Source organism: Centroberyx affinis, unplaced genomic scaffold (assembly GCF_046629955.1).
Source record: "Centroberyx affinis isolate AG114_WGS23_722 - 3 ecotype Tasmania unplaced genomic scaffold, CSIRO-AGI_Caff_v1 ptg006448l_1, whole genome shotgun sequence".
NCBI lineage: Eukaryota > Metazoa > Chordata > Actinopteri > Beryciformes > Berycidae > Centroberyx > Centroberyx affinis.
This window is the reverse complement of record NW_027283271.1, coordinates 80,093-97,812: the sequence shown is the minus strand read 5'-3', so window position 1 is coordinate 97,812 and position 17,720 is coordinate 80,093. Positions and strand designations below refer to the sequence as shown.

The 17,720-nt window shown below is 46.0% G+C and overlaps 3 protein-coding genes across 4 annotated transcripts; 1 reads left to right on the top strand and 2 right to left on the bottom strand.

Moving 5' to 3' along the window:
- Positions 1-909: 909 nt before the first annotated feature.
- psmb5 (proteasome 20S subunit beta 5) lies at positions 910-6,687 on the bottom strand. The gene is made up of 3 exons (XM_071512687.1): positions 6,463-6,687; positions 5,460-5,766; positions 910-1,433 (listed from the first exon to the last, which is right to left on the bottom strand). Exons 1-3 carry the CDS (start codon positions 6,685-6,687, stop codon positions 1,150-1,152), a joined length of 816 nt encoding a protein of 271 aa, XP_071368788.1. The 3' UTR covers positions 910-1,149.
- Positions 6,688-7,253: 566 nt separating this feature from the next.
- Positions 7,254-8,327, bottom strand: psmb11a (proteasome 20S subunit beta 11a). The gene has a single exon (XM_071512691.1). It carries the CDS (start codon positions 8,325-8,327, stop codon positions 7,254-7,256), a length of 1,074 nt encoding a protein of 357 aa, XP_071368792.1.
- Positions 8,328-9,634: 1,307 nt separating this feature from the next.
- Positions 9,635-17,366, top strand: prmt5 (protein arginine methyltransferase 5). Of its 2 annotated transcripts, XM_071512685.1 has the most exons (16): positions 9,635-9,738; positions 10,037-10,155; positions 10,869-10,954; positions 11,146-11,280; positions 11,449-11,558; positions 11,677-11,726; positions 11,842-12,005; positions 12,143-12,304; positions 12,410-12,487; positions 13,160-13,218; positions 13,524-13,646; positions 14,225-14,400; positions 14,667-14,870; positions 14,969-15,079; positions 15,161-15,225; positions 15,385-17,366. In XM_071512685.1, exons 1-16 carry the CDS (start codon positions 9,641-9,643, stop codon positions 15,535-15,537), a joined length of 1,893 nt encoding a protein of 630 aa, XP_071368786.1. In that variant the 5' UTR covers positions 9,635-9,640; the 3' UTR covers positions 15,538-17,366. The 2 variants fall into 2 exon arrangements, with proteins under 2 accessions (XP_071368786.1, XP_071368787.1); XM_071512686.1 differs by lacking the exon at positions 10,869-10,954 and having other exon boundaries at positions 11,192-11,280.
- Positions 17,367-17,720: the final 354 nt, after the last annotated feature.

Below are 17,720 nucleotides of genomic sequence, written 5' to 3'. Positions count from 1 at the left end.
CCCATCACTTCATTTACCAAGAGCAGCATCACAGGCGAGACCAGCTCATTTCCATTTATCGAAATCCCATTTCTATTCCATCTGCCAACTAGTCACCTGTGAAACTAGTTTTTAACCATGGCTTCAAGGTGCCGAGGCTTTCGATGTCTACCCATCCCCTTTATTAGTGTTTATTCCCAACCATAAAAACCGCTGGAGGGGCACACACTGCCAGCGCAGGTCGTTACATTGTAAAACACCATGGCAGGGTGGCACACAACATTGCGCGTGGAGAAGCTAAGTGTGTCGGGGAGGAATTAAAATATAAATTTCCCCTTCCAATTAAAAGACGTATTTGTGCAACGCGAGTGGAGGAAGGGAACATTATCAATGAGGGGAAGAAAACACACTGTTACAACTCAGGAGGCACAATTACTGATGCTGGTGCTATGCAATTAAATAGTGCTATTTAGACAGCACTACTCCCCACTAATAAACGCTGAACATATAGAGGAGGCTCTGGTTGTACCTCCCAATCCCAACAGCTGGAGGAACAGATGACAGAAATGTAAACAAAAACAGTGGCAAAATAACTACATCAAAGGATGGTTAGGAGATGAGACTATGCATTTACATAAACAGTGCACGCTGAGAGACTATAACTTAACATACTGTAACCTAAAGGTAAAAACCAGAGAACCCGTACAAAATGACAAACGTCTTGGAAAAAAAACATCACAGGTTTTATTGAGAAAGAAGACGTAGTTTCCCAGGGTATGATCCAAATTAAATGTATGTAGGGCAGGCACCACACTACTCCCACACTGTATTAAAGCATGTTTGACTCATCGGCCCCCCCCTCTGTGAGAGACACTGCACGCCCTCAAATCATACTCTGTGTGGGGTAACTGTAGCTTACTGGTTTTGTTAAAAAAAAAAGAAAGATAAAGTACAGCATAAAGCTTTAAGCTAGCAACAAGTCAAAATGGGTCACGGCGGTTATGTAGTGGAAATCAATCTGGCAGATGAGTGCTCTCTTTTCATGTCTCCAGCCCTACTTACATTTCAGAACATCTTAAACATTTGATAACAGAGTGAATTCCTAGATCCCCCCCTCCCCCTCATTCATTCCCCACTCCCTCGCCTCCTGCTGTGCTCTGCTCTTCATGACTACGCCTGCTCCTTGTACTGCTGGTGCAGCATGAGCACGTCTTCCTGGGAGACCCTGGTCCAGCCCTCGCTGTGGACGTGGTACAGGTTGACCTGCCCTCCGCTGTAGGCGTCGCGGTAGGTGGCCTGGTAGATGGCGCGGCGGCCCAGCTCGCACGCCTCCTCCACGGTCAGGTTGTGCCGCAGGCCGCTGTCCATCACGCCGTACGCGTACATGGAGCCCGAGCCCACGGCGAACAGGTCGCCGCACACCCGGTTCCCCTCCGAGTCGACGTAGTACAGTCCTGGGGGAGAAAGGGACGAGAAGGCAGAGCGGTCAATACGGTGCGATTTTCAAAGGCGTGGGGGGTGGGGATGCGGGGAGGCGGGGGGAAGCGGTGTAGAGCGAGTCGCGTTCGATGCAAAAGCTTCCTGTGTTCCTCCTGACTCAGGTGATGAGCTGTGTCAGGGAAACTGAGATGGTGTACATTTAACACCGCCGCTCTCGCACAAACAAACACGCGCACGTACGAGCACGCACGGCCCGTGTCCCTCCGGAGAGAGGACATGAACAGCTGCATCCTCTCCAAAGTGAAATAAGGCCGGCAGATATGAACAGCTGCATCCTCTCCGAGTAAAATGAAGCCGGCCGCGGAACCTGCTGACGCGGCGCGGGGCCGCGGCGCTGTCCGCCCCGGGGCCCCATGCTCCAGGCCTTATTGATCCCCGCGAACACACCAAAAATTAACTATCGACCCGCAACCCGAGCCGCGCAGGTGACCGCACCTCACACCTCAGGAGGGAAGACAACAGCGCGCTCACATCCTGCGGTCGTCGGATGAGCAGAGCGCATGCGTTCCTATCTTTCCACCGAAGTACACACACTCCCCCCCCCCCCTTGCATTTACGCAAGCATTTCCCACATGTACACAGGCTTGAATGACACATGCTAGCGCGCTCGGCCCACCCCGAATCCACACACACACACACACACTCACATGTGCATCGTAGACTAATGCACAATGGTCTGTTGGACCTGTGAGGGACAGTTTGCTCCGCACCACGCTTCGCGGACACGTGCGAGACATTTTGTTCCACGCCATGACACACTCGCTAGGCCTGATCACAGAGTGACGTGGAACGGGTGACTAGCACCAGCCTGCGAGCTCGCCCACAGCAGACCTGCAGATGGTGAAAAGGCAGCCTGCAAAAAGGCATGTTTTTCTAAGCGCGTCACAAAGCGAAACCTGTGAAAATGATAAACACACACACACACAAAAAGGCACAGGGACAAATACATACAAAACTGCCTAATATCCACTGCTATCGCTCATCATCCACATTAAAAAACACTTCAAAATGCCCTCAGATTGCACATCATTGCTCGCACAGTTCCCCAGCTAAACTAGTGAGAGTCTATTAGGGATAGAGAGTCACTTGCTTTTGGAAAAAAAAAGGAGTTCACCATCGCTTTCAACTGGCAAATTGCAGCTTCCTCAGCCTGTCGTTAGCTCGCCATGATAATCACCCGGTGCTTGCCGATGCACGGGGGTAATTTGCCATTTTGAGGCCTGCCTGTGCCTCTTGAAAACTGTAAGGGACTCGTTAAAAACATAATAGGCAGGGAGAGAGAGTTCTAAAGGCAGGCTCTTGTGATGAGTAGCATAGTTGACGGAGGTGGATGAGGACTCTTCAGGAGGTCCAAGTATAGAAGCACAGCGGCACCAAAAAACACTTCCCACATCCACTCCATTCCTTTCCAAACACACCTGGGGTCTTTGTGCAGCCCGATGTGATATCGCTCGACGGTCTACGCGCCGCAAAACGGTGACGTAGAGAAGCATGGGAAGCGAGGGCGGCGATGAGTGCTCGGCAAACAGAAAAAGGGGTTGAAATTCACGAGGCCCACATTAAAGCAGAAGCGGCGGCACGCTGCCTGGATGGCGGAACATTCCAGCGGCGGCGGCCAAGAGAGGCTCCTTCCACTCCATCAATCAAGTGACAGGTGGTTAAGGAGTCTTTTTTTTTTTTTTTTTTTTCCCCAACACCGGCCTTTGCAGCCGGCTGGATTGACAGCTTTCAGAGGTAGGTGAGGGGCACGGTGCGATGGACGGGTGGCTCGCTGACTGGCATCAAACGGGCCAGTGTCTGTCCGTCATCTGCCCTTCTCACCGAAACACACCGCTGGCTCCGGAGTGAAGGAGAACAGCGGTTGAAGGGGTGAAAAAAATAAAAAGACCCATTACATCAAGATGCTGCCTGCCTGGTCGGCGGATGCTCGTTCACTCACAAGGGAGCAGCTGTAAAACTGTGACTACTCATGTTTATCCCCATGGTTCTTCTCTGATGCGGTTGCGGATCAGTGAAAGATTTGACCGCAATAATATCCCCACACTATACTCTTTTTTTATGAGTCTGCTTCTCAGTTGGGCCCACTTTAATCACGTAACACCTTATTACAGACCATTTTATGTCCGCGCAGTAAGCGGTAGAGGGCGCTGAGCTGAGTACAGACAGCAAGTCGCCTTCTCTCCCACAGCCAAGCCACTACCAAGCTGCCAGGCACTAACTGCATCCTGATTGCCAGTGTCATAACGTTTACCGTCATTACTTACAGCCATATTTGTCAAGCTCCTCAACCTACTTTTTATTAGATTTATTTTGCATGCAGCTTAAGACACTCCATCAGTGGAATAAGTGCTCTTGACATGATTGTAGCTGGCTAATGAGCTTCCCTCTTAATCGCGATTGATTTCATTTACATGACATTTACCTCTCCATTCAATCACCGGCATTGTAGAGGCCAAGGCGGGCCTCCACTCCTATTGAACTTATACAGGGATCATTATTTCCCCAATTGATTGCCCGGGATTTAACACGTGTCATTTACGTTGGTTGGCACACCGGGGGCCGTCATTGTTCACATAGACCTCTCTGCTTTCCGGACAAAGCCACCATCGATCTCGGCGGGTGTACGGGCATTATGCATGCGACCCAATTGTCCAGGGCTGAGACCCTACGTCCATCATCGCGCCGCTCTCTCGCTGGCCTGCAGTCCCAGCCTCATCGATTTCCCATTACTGTGTCACTGTGGCGGCCTCTTTAAGCACACCTCCTGTGATGTACGGCCTCTCACTGCATGGCATCCAAAAACCACAGCTCAGAGGCTCCGAGTACAAAGAGGGGAGGGCCATGAGAGTGGTTGCAGTACCATCTAGTGAGAGACAACGGTAACTACAATTCTGTTTCTACTTAACTGCACCAGCACATGTAACATGCAATAGAATTTTTATACATTTCTATATAAAAAGGAAAATTACATGAATTGGCAGTTCTGTGTACAAAAGATGGATACATTTTATGGTTAGGAAATAAAGAAAAATTACTGAAATTATTTGAGTTGAAAATGGGTAGAATAGGGATAGTCTGTTTTCTTTTAGACCAAGACACAGTAGGTGCTGAGTCTGACACTAAATTTCAACCAAAGAGTTAATATATCAGATTTAAGTTGAACGGCTAACCATTCCTGTTCATCCTCGGACAGGGAAATAATCAGTGGCCTCAAATGTGAGACGATTTGCTGGGGGCGTACGCCTGCAGCAGAGCTGGTCATCACAACATTTGAGAATGAGGAAAACTGATCCCAGCATGTGATCTGTCCCAAACAACAAATTAACTGATTTAACTCATCAGATGAGCAGTAAATCAAAATTAGCATGCCTTAATATAATCCACCCCAAAAAACTCAACTGAAATCCCAAGAGTAGGTAATTAATATGTGGTGGGTATGTTTGTGTGCGTGTACATCAGACCTGAATCAGTATTTGCAAAAATTTGCAATTTTGCAAAGTTGTTGATCACAGAAAAGGACACTAAATTAACTTTCAAATACACGTGCACAACTGAAAACCCAATCAAAATTGCAACACTGACTACTGCAAACTTGCAGGTTTCATGAGGTTGGAATTTCTTCTCAGAAGTTTCATACAGATCCCTAATCAAGGTATTCTTGACAATTAAATTTGGAATTAAATTTACTAAATTCAAAGCAGTCAGCATGAGGAAACCATTTTCAGTCACAATGGACGTATTTTTCTAGTGCTGAGAGACTGAGAGAATGAAATTTTATTGAAAAAGCTGTGTCCATATTTTTTTCCATAGATTTTCAGTTTCCTTTGCTCATCTAAACTCTCTGCCACATATTATATTGTAATATATAGCGATATCTGTCACCCAGGTTGGCTAAAACAAACTATAAAAGGTAGATATATAAATGCTAATTAACTCAGGTCAGGTGTGCATGTCATATGTCGTACAGCCGTTTTATTTACCTGGGCCTCTCTTGTCCCAGCCACACACCATGGTTCCCATGCTGAGGCCCATGCCCTTGTACTGGTACACCATGTTGGCCAGCAGCTTGGAGGCTGCCGCCACAGAGATCCGCTCCTTGTTGCGAAGCTCGTAGATGCGACACTGGCGAGCCAGCAGGCGCTCCCAGAAGCTACAGTCTGCAGCTCCTCCAGCCATGGTACCCAGCAGGTAGGGGTTGATCTCAATAACTTTCTTCACTGTCTGGGAGGCGATGTAGGAGCCTGCTGTGGCCCTGGAGTCCACCGCAACAATGACACCATGCTGGAACTGAGAGAGGCAACAGGAGAGGAGAGGAGAGGAGAGGAGATTACAACAGTCACCAAGGGCGTCTTACATTTCTTTCAGGTTCATAGAGAGACAGAATGCAGCATTGCTACGCCTGTTTCCATGTGACACAAATACAATACTGTCTGACAAGTACTGACATTACTGCCAAGGTAAAAAGCGCTTTACAACATGCCTACATTCATACACTCATATTCATACACCGATGGTGGCAAGCTACCACGCAGGGTGCTGGCGCAACCATCGGGAGCAATTTGAGGTTCAGTATCTTGCCCGAGGACACTTCGACATATGGACTGGAGGAGCCGGGGATCGAACCACCGACCTTCTGATTGGACGACACCGGCTCTACCTACTGAACCACAGCCGCCATCAGTTTATAGAGAGGATACTGTCAGCTAATTAGGTTGCTTTGGCAGCCAAAATGTCAAAACAAAGCCCTGACAAATGGCTAAACAAACACTCGCGATGAGAAAGCAGTTTGTTGCGTTGGGAACGCTAACGTTAACCGTTAGACCTAGGGAATGCGAGTAGCGTCATGCAAGCACTGAAACGCGATTTTTAAAGCATGAAAAACGTCTGAAAAATGTCCACTTGGACAATTATGACACCTGTTAATCCATTAGACGGTTTTGTAATGCCAATTAGCTACAGCTAGCTAGCCGTTAGCTTACTTACTTTGAATGCTAAGGTGGTGGTTCCATGCAGAAACTCTATTTTCCTCTCCAGGCCATCCTCGTCCGCGGGATTCACGGAAGCTTGAACGGAAAAACTAAGACTGTCTCCCGGTGTAGCCCCATATCCCAACTCGCTCTGTCCGAGTCCACAGCCAAAACCAAAGGGTTTATTATTATCAAATGAAAAATCCGCAGAATCACTGTTCAACACACTAGCGAGCGCCATCTTTGAAACTGTCTGATCATGAGCAAGCAACTTCCGCCGTTTATGGTCAGGAAAATCCATTTAATTCTGATGACAAACTCCAACAGCGCCTCTGTGGCCATGGAGGGAAGTGACTGACCAAAATGATGCTGCAGAATTAGAATCCGACTGCTGTGATGTAGTGGTACAAATAAATAAAAAAGTCAACTCCAATCTGTAACCATCACAAGGCAAACAACCACCAATATAATCAATTATTATAATTTATATTGTCAGAAAAGCATTCATTTGTGCTTTTTTCCCCTCAAAAGACCCTCGCCTCATATAACCTACATCAATTTGGTACTACATATATTATATGAATTAATGTCATACATATTTATTTATAAGGTGGATAAACTCTGTTCTGCAAATAAGAAGGTGGGTAAACTGAGTCTAGGTGGGTTTACCATTCACTACAACCCGATTTCTCTAACCCCCTCCCCTCCACACACACACACCTACTCCCATTCAAATGAAACCCAAGCTTTCTGACAGATCTGAATTTGAAAGAAAGTGAAAGCTGAAGATTTGGGGTAGCTGGCAAATTAATTTGTCCCTCTTTTCCTTTCCTCCACCTTCTTCACTCTCTTCTCCATGTCTCTGTAATATTCCTCTTTCAGGTTCTCCCTCTCTCTGCGCCTCCATCCCCGGGCCGTGATGTGGAAGAGGTCCACGTTGTTTCCCGAGTAGGCGTCCCTGTGAGTGGCTCTGAACACAGCCTCTCTGGCCAGGGAGACGGCCTCCTCTTTGCTCAGGCTCCACCTCAAGTCTCTATCCAGGACCCCGTAAGCATAAGGAGAACCTGAGCCCACGGAGATGACGTCTTCCTGCAATCGGGTGCCATCGCTGCACACGTATATCACCTTTGGGCCACTGTTAGGGGATGTGGAATGCATCGCAGTATCGTCTTGGTTACTGACAGCAGCTGAGCAGCTATCATTTAAGGACGTTCCTGTCTGTTTCAGGGCCGCTGACCCCGCTGACCCCGCTGCCCAGTCGACATTCTGCCCCACTTCCGTGTCCCAGCCGCACAGCGTGAGGGCCACACACACCTCCGTCCCTTTAAAGGGGTGCAGCATGAACGAGAGGAGCTTGGCGGCACCACTTATGGACAGGCAGCGTCCGTACCGTAACTGGTAGAGCCGGATCTCTCTTGCCAAAATGCGTTCCCACAGCACGCAGTCCGCACCGCTGCCGGAGGAGGTCACCACTAAGTGGGAGTGGATGGGAGTGATTTTAGAGACAGCCGGACAGGCCACGAGGCCCCCGGCGCTGGCCCGCGTGTCCGCAGCGGCGATGACCCCACCTTGGAAGATGAAGCCCAGGGTTGTGGTGCCGTGAGACAGAGGGAAAGGCCTGCGGACTGTCACTGAGCGGGTGGGTGGAGGGACGAGGGTCGAGAGTCTGGTGTGGAAACGGGCAGAGTTTGGCAAAGATGGGATGGAAAAGTGCAGCGGGACCCCACCATGCCTCTCAGATGATGTCAGCGTCCTCCATCCGAGGTTGCATTGGTCAGTCATATGAATAGCTGAGTTTGTGCCTTCCAAAAGTGAAGCAGGAGTCAGCCGCTTGTGAGGCACAGGGAGGTCCTTGAAGCTGCAAATGTCTTCTAAAGCCATAGCTGTGTGAGTGAAGTGGATACTGATGGATTCCTCAGTCACAAAATGAAATGTCTTTCCTCTTGCCAGACAGGTACAAAGCACAGAATAAACCAGAATCCATCCTCTGGGAAATCAAAGAAATTCACAAATCCAAAAATGTTCTCCGTAGGAATTGCTGTCTCATTAAAATCTTCAAGTGCGACCTTACCGTACTGTGAAAATCCTCAGTGGTGACCCTTTTATAGTCCTCCAGAACATCACGGCTTGCTCGTGACAATGCTTACACACATACACACACACAGAAACACACATGTACACACACGTACACCTAAAGGCTTTTGACTTGACATAAGCGATATTTGATAATGCCTGTTGTGAAAGTGATATCCAGAGAAGCCACTCTCTACAAACCTTAAGAGTTCTGCTGAGTCAGCTTGTTAACTAATGTGCAATTTCATACACACATTTCTTTTCTTTTTTTTGTTGTTAAAGGAAAATAAGTCTGCAACCTATAAACATCTTGATGTCATATTCTTGCAGTGAATACAATTATTTCTTTACAATCACTTTTTCAGTATTTCCTATGAGAATTTAAGTGATTATAAGCCTGGTCTCAGTGCACAAAGCCCAAACAAATGTACAAACAGATTTCTCCTCATTCATTGGTTTCCTGTCATTTTTTGACAGACCCGCTCCTGCCAGACTAGGCCTATTGATGTGTCTGTAAAGTGGGCTCTGGGGACTCCCAGGGGCCATCAGGGGTGGGAGGGGCTCCCCGAGCAAAATGACAAATGCTTTAATTTCAACACTGTTTTATTTGAAGAAGGGACAGTGAGAGAATAATGAACATCTGTTATGATCAGAGGTTTTACTTTCTCTACTGTTACCCCTCTGCCTACAGTACAGTGAAAACAGTTGTCCAGGTATTTGATAAATCATATCTGACAAAAAAAATATCTTCTAAAATGGGGGCCCCCCAGACAAATTCGCATCAAATGGGGGTCCATGGCCCAATGTGCATCTATCTGGAGGGCTTGACATGAAAACATTTGCGAGCCCCTGCGTTATGTTCTCTTCTGACCCACACTAGCTGTTCCCAGGTCTGTAGACTGTAAAACCTCCCCGGGTCTGTCTTGTAGCTGAAGCCGGCTACAGGTGCCAACAGTATCGCGATAATTGACGAACATGCAACTAGATTACCTGTGAAGTCATTTTGGCTCTAAAACGCTTTGCCCACCAACGACAAGCAACGTTTTTCGTAGAGCCAAGATGGCGTCAGTTTCCGCGAAACAGCGAGACCGTCCCAGTCCATCCATTCAGTCGGCGAAATCATGGCGTCCGCCAGTACAGGGAGCAGGGTGTCCTGCGGGAGAGATTTGAATTGTGTGCCGGAGGTAGCAGACACTTTAGCCGCGGTCGCTAAACTTGGGTGAGAAGAGTGCTGCACTTTGCAAGTTCTATAAAACTGAGCTTAGGCGAGGGACACGCAGGTTGCTAGCATTATTTATGTGCGGGGTGCTTGCTAAGCTAACCGGTGAATTAATAGCACGTGCCCAATCACAATGATGCTTGAGATTTTTCACCCCGGCAGTGTTTCTTATACACATATATAGGCTGTTCTATCACAATTTTGTTTGCTAGTTAAGGGGCAGCTAACGAGATAGCATCGCCTTTTAGCTGTTGTTGATATTTTAAATCATATTAACCTTTCTGTCTCTGTTTTGCAGGTTTGACTTCCTGTGCATGCCCCTGTTCCACCCGAGGTTCAGGAGAGAGTTTGAGTTGGAACCCGCTAAAGCCCGACCCGGAGCCCAGACCCGGTCAGACCTGCTGCTGTGTGGGAGAGGTTAGTGCTTTCTGTCCAGTATTATGTCAGATGTTGACAGTCACCAGCTCCCGCGCGTTCCGTTCTGTCTTGTATGGAGGGAGCTGCACACCAAACTCCGTTCAAAAAAATGTGGCCGTTTAATGTGTCCTGTGCATCAGCAAACGTACACACCTGGTAGAACATTAAGACTTTTACAAATCATCGTGATCTAGTGGTAAATTCGGCTTACATCTTATCCACCCAGCGGCACCGATTTCGATTGAATTTTAACTTTCAGAATCGGTTCATGTTATTCTGCCCCCACAGTGTTTTGGTGGAAGGTGATTGTGGGGATTATCATTCAGAAAATGTCCCAAATCATGTTTAACGACACATTGAATCGCCTGATTTTTGAATGAATGGAATTTGGCGTAACATGCTCTCTATACATAATGTATTTAGGCTAGATGGGCATTGGCTGCTCACTGGTTTGTATTTTGTCTGAGGAGTTAGTTGTGTGTGTGAATTGGACTTATCACATCCTGAAATAGCTCTCCCAGCCTCAGTGTCTTTAAATAGTCTGGTTTTCAAGTGGGAGTATTGATCCTTTCTGCCTATTACCTCTGATTGCCAGGTTGAAAGACAATAAGGCTGTTTCTTTTCAAGGTCAAGTACAGACTCAAGGGATTGAGAAGTATTTGTAACATGTTAATGAATGCTCTCACATTCTTAATCCATCCTGCTTTGCCTAGATTGGAATACTCTTATTGTTGGAAAGCTTTCTCCATGGATCGACGCAGACTCAGAAATCGAGATGGAACGCCGGAACTCAGAAGCTGTAAGTTGCACATTGCTCTAGGACCATTTGTTTGACGGTCCCAATTTTTGGGTTGTTAATGTTGAAGAAAGTTCTTTGATCACAAGGTTTTGTAGTCTTGAATGAAACAATCTTGTCTAATCCCTCTTGTCTGTCTTCTCCTCTCATCCCTCCATGCTCTCTCCATTCTTTGCCTTGTTGTTTCTTCCCAGGCTCTGGTGCAGGAGCTAAACTTCTCAGCCTACCTGGGTCTGCCAGTCTTCATGATCCCTCTGAAGGGCCCCCATTGTGCCAACCTAGCCCGTCAGCTGCTAAACCACATCCAAACCGGACACCACACCTCAAATGTAACGCACAGAGCCTTAAACAGATCTGACATGCATGTGTAGATTGCCTGTAAGATGGCAGAAAAGCCAAATTGGGAGTGAATATTGCAGTTCATGTTTTATTTGCTGTCCAGCTTTCCACGGACAACTGAAGTCAAATAACTGCTGTCTTTATTTGTGTCTGGTCAGTTCTGGATCCGCGTCCCGCTGATGGCCCCGGACGACATGTGCGAAGAGCTCATTGAGAATGAGCCAACCAATTCCATGGATGACGGTGTCGATGAGAAGACCTGGACCTGGTTAGTCTGACTGCCAGTACACTTCATGAGCAGGCTGCGCGCTGCCTCCATACCAAAGTAGATGTTATTGATTTCCTTTAAAATCCTGGCTCATTTTGTTCTCTTTGTCCTCTTTTAGGTGGCACTCATTCAGAACTCTTTGTGACTACAACAAGAGGGTCTGTCTCGGTGAGCGAGCACACTGTGAAACACTAACCTGGGGCGATGTCAAAAATAGCATGAAGGAATGGTTGTGGTAATTTTTTGATGCTGAAAATGTTTTTTTTTTTTTGTATTCCTGAAGCTATTGAAGTCGGAGCAGACATGCCCTCCGATTCTGTGATCGATAAGTGGCTTGGGGAGCCGATCAAAGCAGCCGTACTTCCCACCAACATCTTCCTAACCAATAAGAAGGGCTTCCCTGTCTTGTCAAAAGCTCATCAGCGAATAATCTTCCGTCTTTTCAAGGTACAGAGCAGTAGTTGCAAGTCGTACGATTCAGTGCAAATTCATAATTTTCACCAGCAGCTATTTTGGAGCCAAATGCAGAAGTGTTGTTTTTGAAGAGATTAAATGACCAAAGCTTCAATGATCTCCTTCCCCAGTTGGAGGCCCAGTTCATCTTCACAGGCACCAGTCGCCACAGTGAGAAGGACTTCCGCTCCTACCTGCAGTACCTGGAATACCTCAACCAGAACCGGCCCTCACCCAACGCCTATGAGCTCTTCGCCAAGGGCTACGAAGACTACCTGCAGTCCCCACTCCAGGTGTGTGTTGAGTGTGTGTGTTCCCTTGTGTTCACGTATTTGGATATGTGTTTTTTTCAGATGACTGACTGTTTGTTTTTTTTCTCCTGTTCTCCCTCCCATTAGCCCCTTATGGACAACTTGGAGTCTCAGACGTATGAAGTGTTTGAAAAGGACCCTATTAAATACTCACAGTACCAGCAGGTAAGACCATCTGACACAGAGGCAACTGCACCCACTATTGAAACATATTTTAGAGTATTACAACATAATACTGTGCTGCAAAGTTAAACAGCAGTAACTACTTTTTGAGTTTTTCAAAGGTCAAACATCAAGTTTAGATTTCATTTTAACAAAAACTAGACCCATAGGTGCTACTAAACGGTATATATTATCCACTTTTGTCAGGACAGGAGATAATGAAGATGAAGAAAATGAAGTCAATTTTCTCAGTTTCACTCTGTCTTGCTTTTATGCAGATCCTGCCCTTTAGCTGTGTAGGGCAGAATAGATTAGAAGTTTATTAGCCACAGGGGGGATTTTGTCTTAGATAGATCCATAGCACAAAAACACAGTGCATACATTCAGTGCTCTTTTTTTAATACTATATAGTTTCAGTAATCTTACACAAAAATCCATCCAGAAACCACAATTCTGGTCCATCTGAGCACTTATGCTGGGATGTAGACATTTACATCCAGTTTACATCCATTTACATTTGCATGGGTGGTGAACCCCTGCTCCCAGCAGTGTTGGTGCCATGCTCTGTTCATCAAGCTGGGACTAACTTGTTCCATAGCTGTAGAGATGCTGGCCCTAATTTATGTGTTGGAGGGTTTGAAGTATTGATTAGACTGCCTTGTCTTGTGTCTACAGGCTGTGTATAAATGTCTACTAGACAGAGTTCCAGAGGAGCAGAAAGACACCAACGTTCAGTGAGTAGCTGTTCCCTAGTCTCGGTATGAACTTGATTTGTCCCCGGTACGTCTCTGGCGAAAAAAAACACTGTTTGCATTCAGATTTTGAAACAGTGTTGAAATCAATTTTGCAGTTACGATAATAGTTGATATGTTGAAATTGCATCCAACATTCAGAGCTCTCTTGCCCCGATAAAGATTCAAGATAATACTGTTTGCTGTATTGGAATAGGCTAAAACACAATGGAAAAATAATGACAACCTTTCAGTTGTGAGCTAGGCCACGAAGCATTTTCTGAAATGGTGTTGTCTCTCTGCATCAGGGTGCTGATGGTGCTGGGGGCAGGGAGGGGTCCCCTGGTCAACGCGTCCCTGCGGGCCGCCAGACAGGCAGACAGGAAGCTGAGGGTCTACGCTGTGGAGAAGAACCCCAATGCTGTAGTCACGTGAGTGGAGTATTACTATTTCTGCTCATACACACGTATGTATACCCATATGCACCCTCCATTTGCCTCATATGGTAAAATACAGTGACACTTGTCTTTTCACCGTGACTTTTATCATCCGATCACACCAGGAGGCATTAACTGGGCAGGTCTGGCTCATTGGGTCACAATGTGAGCAAAGTCGGATTTGGGAGCTTTCACACCTACGGAGTTAATCCTGGTGTGATCAGATGATGAAAGTCGCATTGAAAAGACATGTACAAGTGGTGCTTTTTAGGTCCTCCGGTGACCTCATCAACAATAAAAAAAAAAAAAAAACTAAACATCTCTTGCAAGCAGATAATTGGCTTATGGGGTAAAATAGCATCGTAACAGCTGATTCCCACCAGTTGAAGTGGGTGGAGGTGTGCAGCCCCTAACCTCATTTCCACTGCTGCACAGTCATTTTGCATTTGGAGAAAATAATTTATCAGTGTGTGTGATGACCCTCTTTCAGTGGCGCTTAGATGTTTGAATGCGGGAGTGATCGAGTCACTGCAGCAAGGCTTTACCTGACCCAGACATGCATTCTCTCTCAGGCTGGAGAACTGGCGCTTCGAGGAGTGGGGCGATCAGGTGACCGTGGTGTCATGTGACATGCGGGAGTGGACTGCGCCCGAGAAGGCTGACATCATCGTCAGCGAGCTGCTTGGATCGTTCGGTGACAACGAACTCTCCCCAGAGTGCCTAGACGGAGCGCAGCACTTTCTCAAAGGTTTCTCACTTCACTGTTGTCTTGATTGAACTTTTTTTCAGTTGCTACCCTTTTTTAAAAAAAAAAAAAAGTTTTATTATTACATATGCAGACACTATAGCCGCACAGTCATAGTGAACGCTGACCTACGTTTACATTTCCTATACCAAGCAATGTGAAAATGATTAATGTTACGCTCCATTATGTTCCGTGCTTCCTCGCCTCTCACAATCACCTCACACAGGCTTTCTCTTTCCCTTTTACTCATCCTCTCCTGTCACTCCCAGATGACGGAGTGAGCATCCCCTGTTCCTACACGTCCTTCCTGGCTCCCCTGTCCTCCTCCAAGCTTTACAACGAGGTGCGAGGGTGCCGGGAACGCGACAAAGACCCCGAGTGCCATTTCGAGACTCCCTACGTCGTGCGCCTGCACAACTTCCACCAGTTGGCTGAGCCCAAGGCCTGCTTCACCTTCAAACACCCCACCACAGGTAGACACAAACACACTAATCACATGTCCTATAACAAATACACTATACACCTTGACATAATTACAAATGTGCTGACCACCCTTCCTCCTTTCTCTCAGATATGAACAACAACCGGTATCAGTGCCTCAGATTCTCAGTGGGTTGTAACTCAGTGCTGCACGGCTTTGCCGGCTACTTTGAGACCACGCTCTACAAAGATGTCACACTCAGTAAGTTGGCTTAAGAAAGAGGAGGGCATGTCATGCTGAGATAAAGCCTGAAAATTCATGTCTATATTGTGTGTGTTGCAGGTATCAAGCCAGATACACATTCACCTGGAATGTTCTCCTGGTTCCCAATCCTTTTCCCCCTTAAAGTAAGTTTTACAATCATCTCTTATTAAAACCCTCTATTTTTTAAAGAGTGCACTATGAATGCAAAATCTGAAGTCCATTATGACTAAATTTAATAAAGAAAACAAAATTGCATTCATTGATTTATCCTCCTCACCCCTTCTTTTTCTTCCATCCGATAGCAACCCATCCCCTTGTCCCGGGATGATGATGTCACAGTGCGATTCTGGCGCTGCAACAACGGGAAGAAAGTGTGGTACGAGTGGGCCGTGACCGAGCCGTCCTGCTCCGCCATCCACAACCCAGCGGGACGCTCCTACACCATTGGCCTGTGAAGACGACGCTCAACTATGGTGCTGTTATAGTAGCAAAACTTGAGCTTGCATATTGGAATTTACACTCAGAAAATACTCACACCTGTGTCTGAAATTTGGATTCACAGAGAAGATTTACAAATGCGCAAGTCAATATTTGATTGAATGGAATAGAAGCTGCAAACTTGTACTATGAAATTTGCTCCAATTTTTTTTTCTCGTGATGTTTTATTGGGTTAGTTAAAAGTTGGCTGACTACTAGACCTCACAGAGAATGTTTCACCAGGCTCTACTAAAAACTCTGACAAGTTAATGTTGGCTTATTTATCAGCAAACGATACACACATTGCAGAACATCTACATCATTTACTTATTACTAAGCCACTGGAAAGTTCTGCATAGTGATTCACCAAGCAGTACTTAATTTCAATAAAATCTCAACTTTTATAGTTGGTTCACCGGCTATTCCCCCAGTCTAGCTGCATACATCATAGTGTGCTGTAGCGAGCAGTGTGAACTAATTGTAAAAGTTAAAATTTTTATTGGAATTAAGTACTGCTTGGTGGATTAGATGTATGCCGAATTTATTAGAAGGCCCTAATTATTCATAAAAGTTTTCCAAATGCATTCTCTCAGGTATACACAAGGTATCATTAAACTGCCAGATTTTTAAAATGTAGCTTGCCGTTTCATACAAGAGAGAACGGCATGCATCAGGAGCTCGAAAGTTGAGATGTTATTAAAATACAACCCTTTGGTAAATCACTTGTACTGTATGCCAAATTTTCCAGCGGCTGGAAATGGTCTTCTACATGATGTTCTACAAGGTATGTATCGTTTGCTGATAAATAAGGCAACATTAACTTGTCAGAGGTGTTAAGAGTGGAGACGTTCTTACCCTGAGAACGGAACGCAATGGTCTAGCAGCCAGCCAACTTTTAACTAACCACATCCAATACGAAGAGAAATCTTATGATAAATATTTAAAGGTGATCAAGTATTCCTTCCTTGCTGGGAATCATAAGGAGGATAACTTTACAAAATGGAGGTGTGTGTGATGAAAACAGTATGTTTTTAGCCAGGAACAAACAGGAAAAAGCTGCCTTAAACTCTTCTGATTGGTCACGCAGAGAGTGTGAATTCCAGCATTCAAGTTCTCAGGTTGCTTTGCTACTGTAACACCTTCATACACAACGGCACACCCACCAACAAGCATACCCGCACATATTTTTTACAGGCACTTGGTGGCATTTGGAAGTGGATGCAGCCCGGCTCTTTTTCTGTACACGGTTAACCTGGACTTCTGTTGTGAGCCCCCAAGTTCTGTGCTGCCTGGCTCTGAGAACCACCAGTCTGGGCACATGTAATAGTTAATGGGATAAACCAGATTTTTGAGTCTGTTTGTTGTTGAGTTTGTTGTAGGAGTCAATTTTCAGCAGGCATGGACTATCATCCACATGCATCCACACACAACGTTTACCGAGTTTGTGTTTTTTTTTTTCTGTTCTTTGTTTTGTATTTAAGCAGTTAAACAGGTCGACATACCCAGTGAGATTGGCTCTTTCAGATTGGGTTTAATGGGACACTGTCAAACTCCTCGCCCTTGCTTCACCATGTCTTTTTTTCCCGTTTTGTTTTGTTTTGACTGTCACAGACACACACACTCAATCCAACAGGAACTCTGCTTTACCAAGCACACATTCCACGCTGACACACACAGACAAAACACTCAAGGGGGTCAGAGGGAAGTCAGGCTGTTCAGGTCACACACCACAATGTTTTCATCCTTTTGTTACTGTTTGTTTCTGTATGTTTGAACCATGTTGTCAATAAAGACAAACTGTAAGGTACTCTGTATGCTCTGCACTCTGCTCTCTGTTTCCTTTGGATCGCCATGTAGCTCATTGTAAAGTTTTGTGAATTGCTTCAGGATGACAGCATGAGCAATCTTCACAGCTGTTTGCTTAAATGAGACGGACACCTGATGCACCAAGATGGGATCTGTCCAGTAGATCAGTAGGTCACCTGAGAGATCCCATCAAAAGTAATCAATATTAGTTGTATCCAGAACATTGCCTTAGCCCATTGTGTAGACAAATAGGAAGAACTAAGCTGCATGTTTAAGGGGTACTATAATGATTTATTTTGGTGTGACTGATGCTCCATTAGCTCAGGCACAAAGCTCCTTACAGGTGTTTGGCATA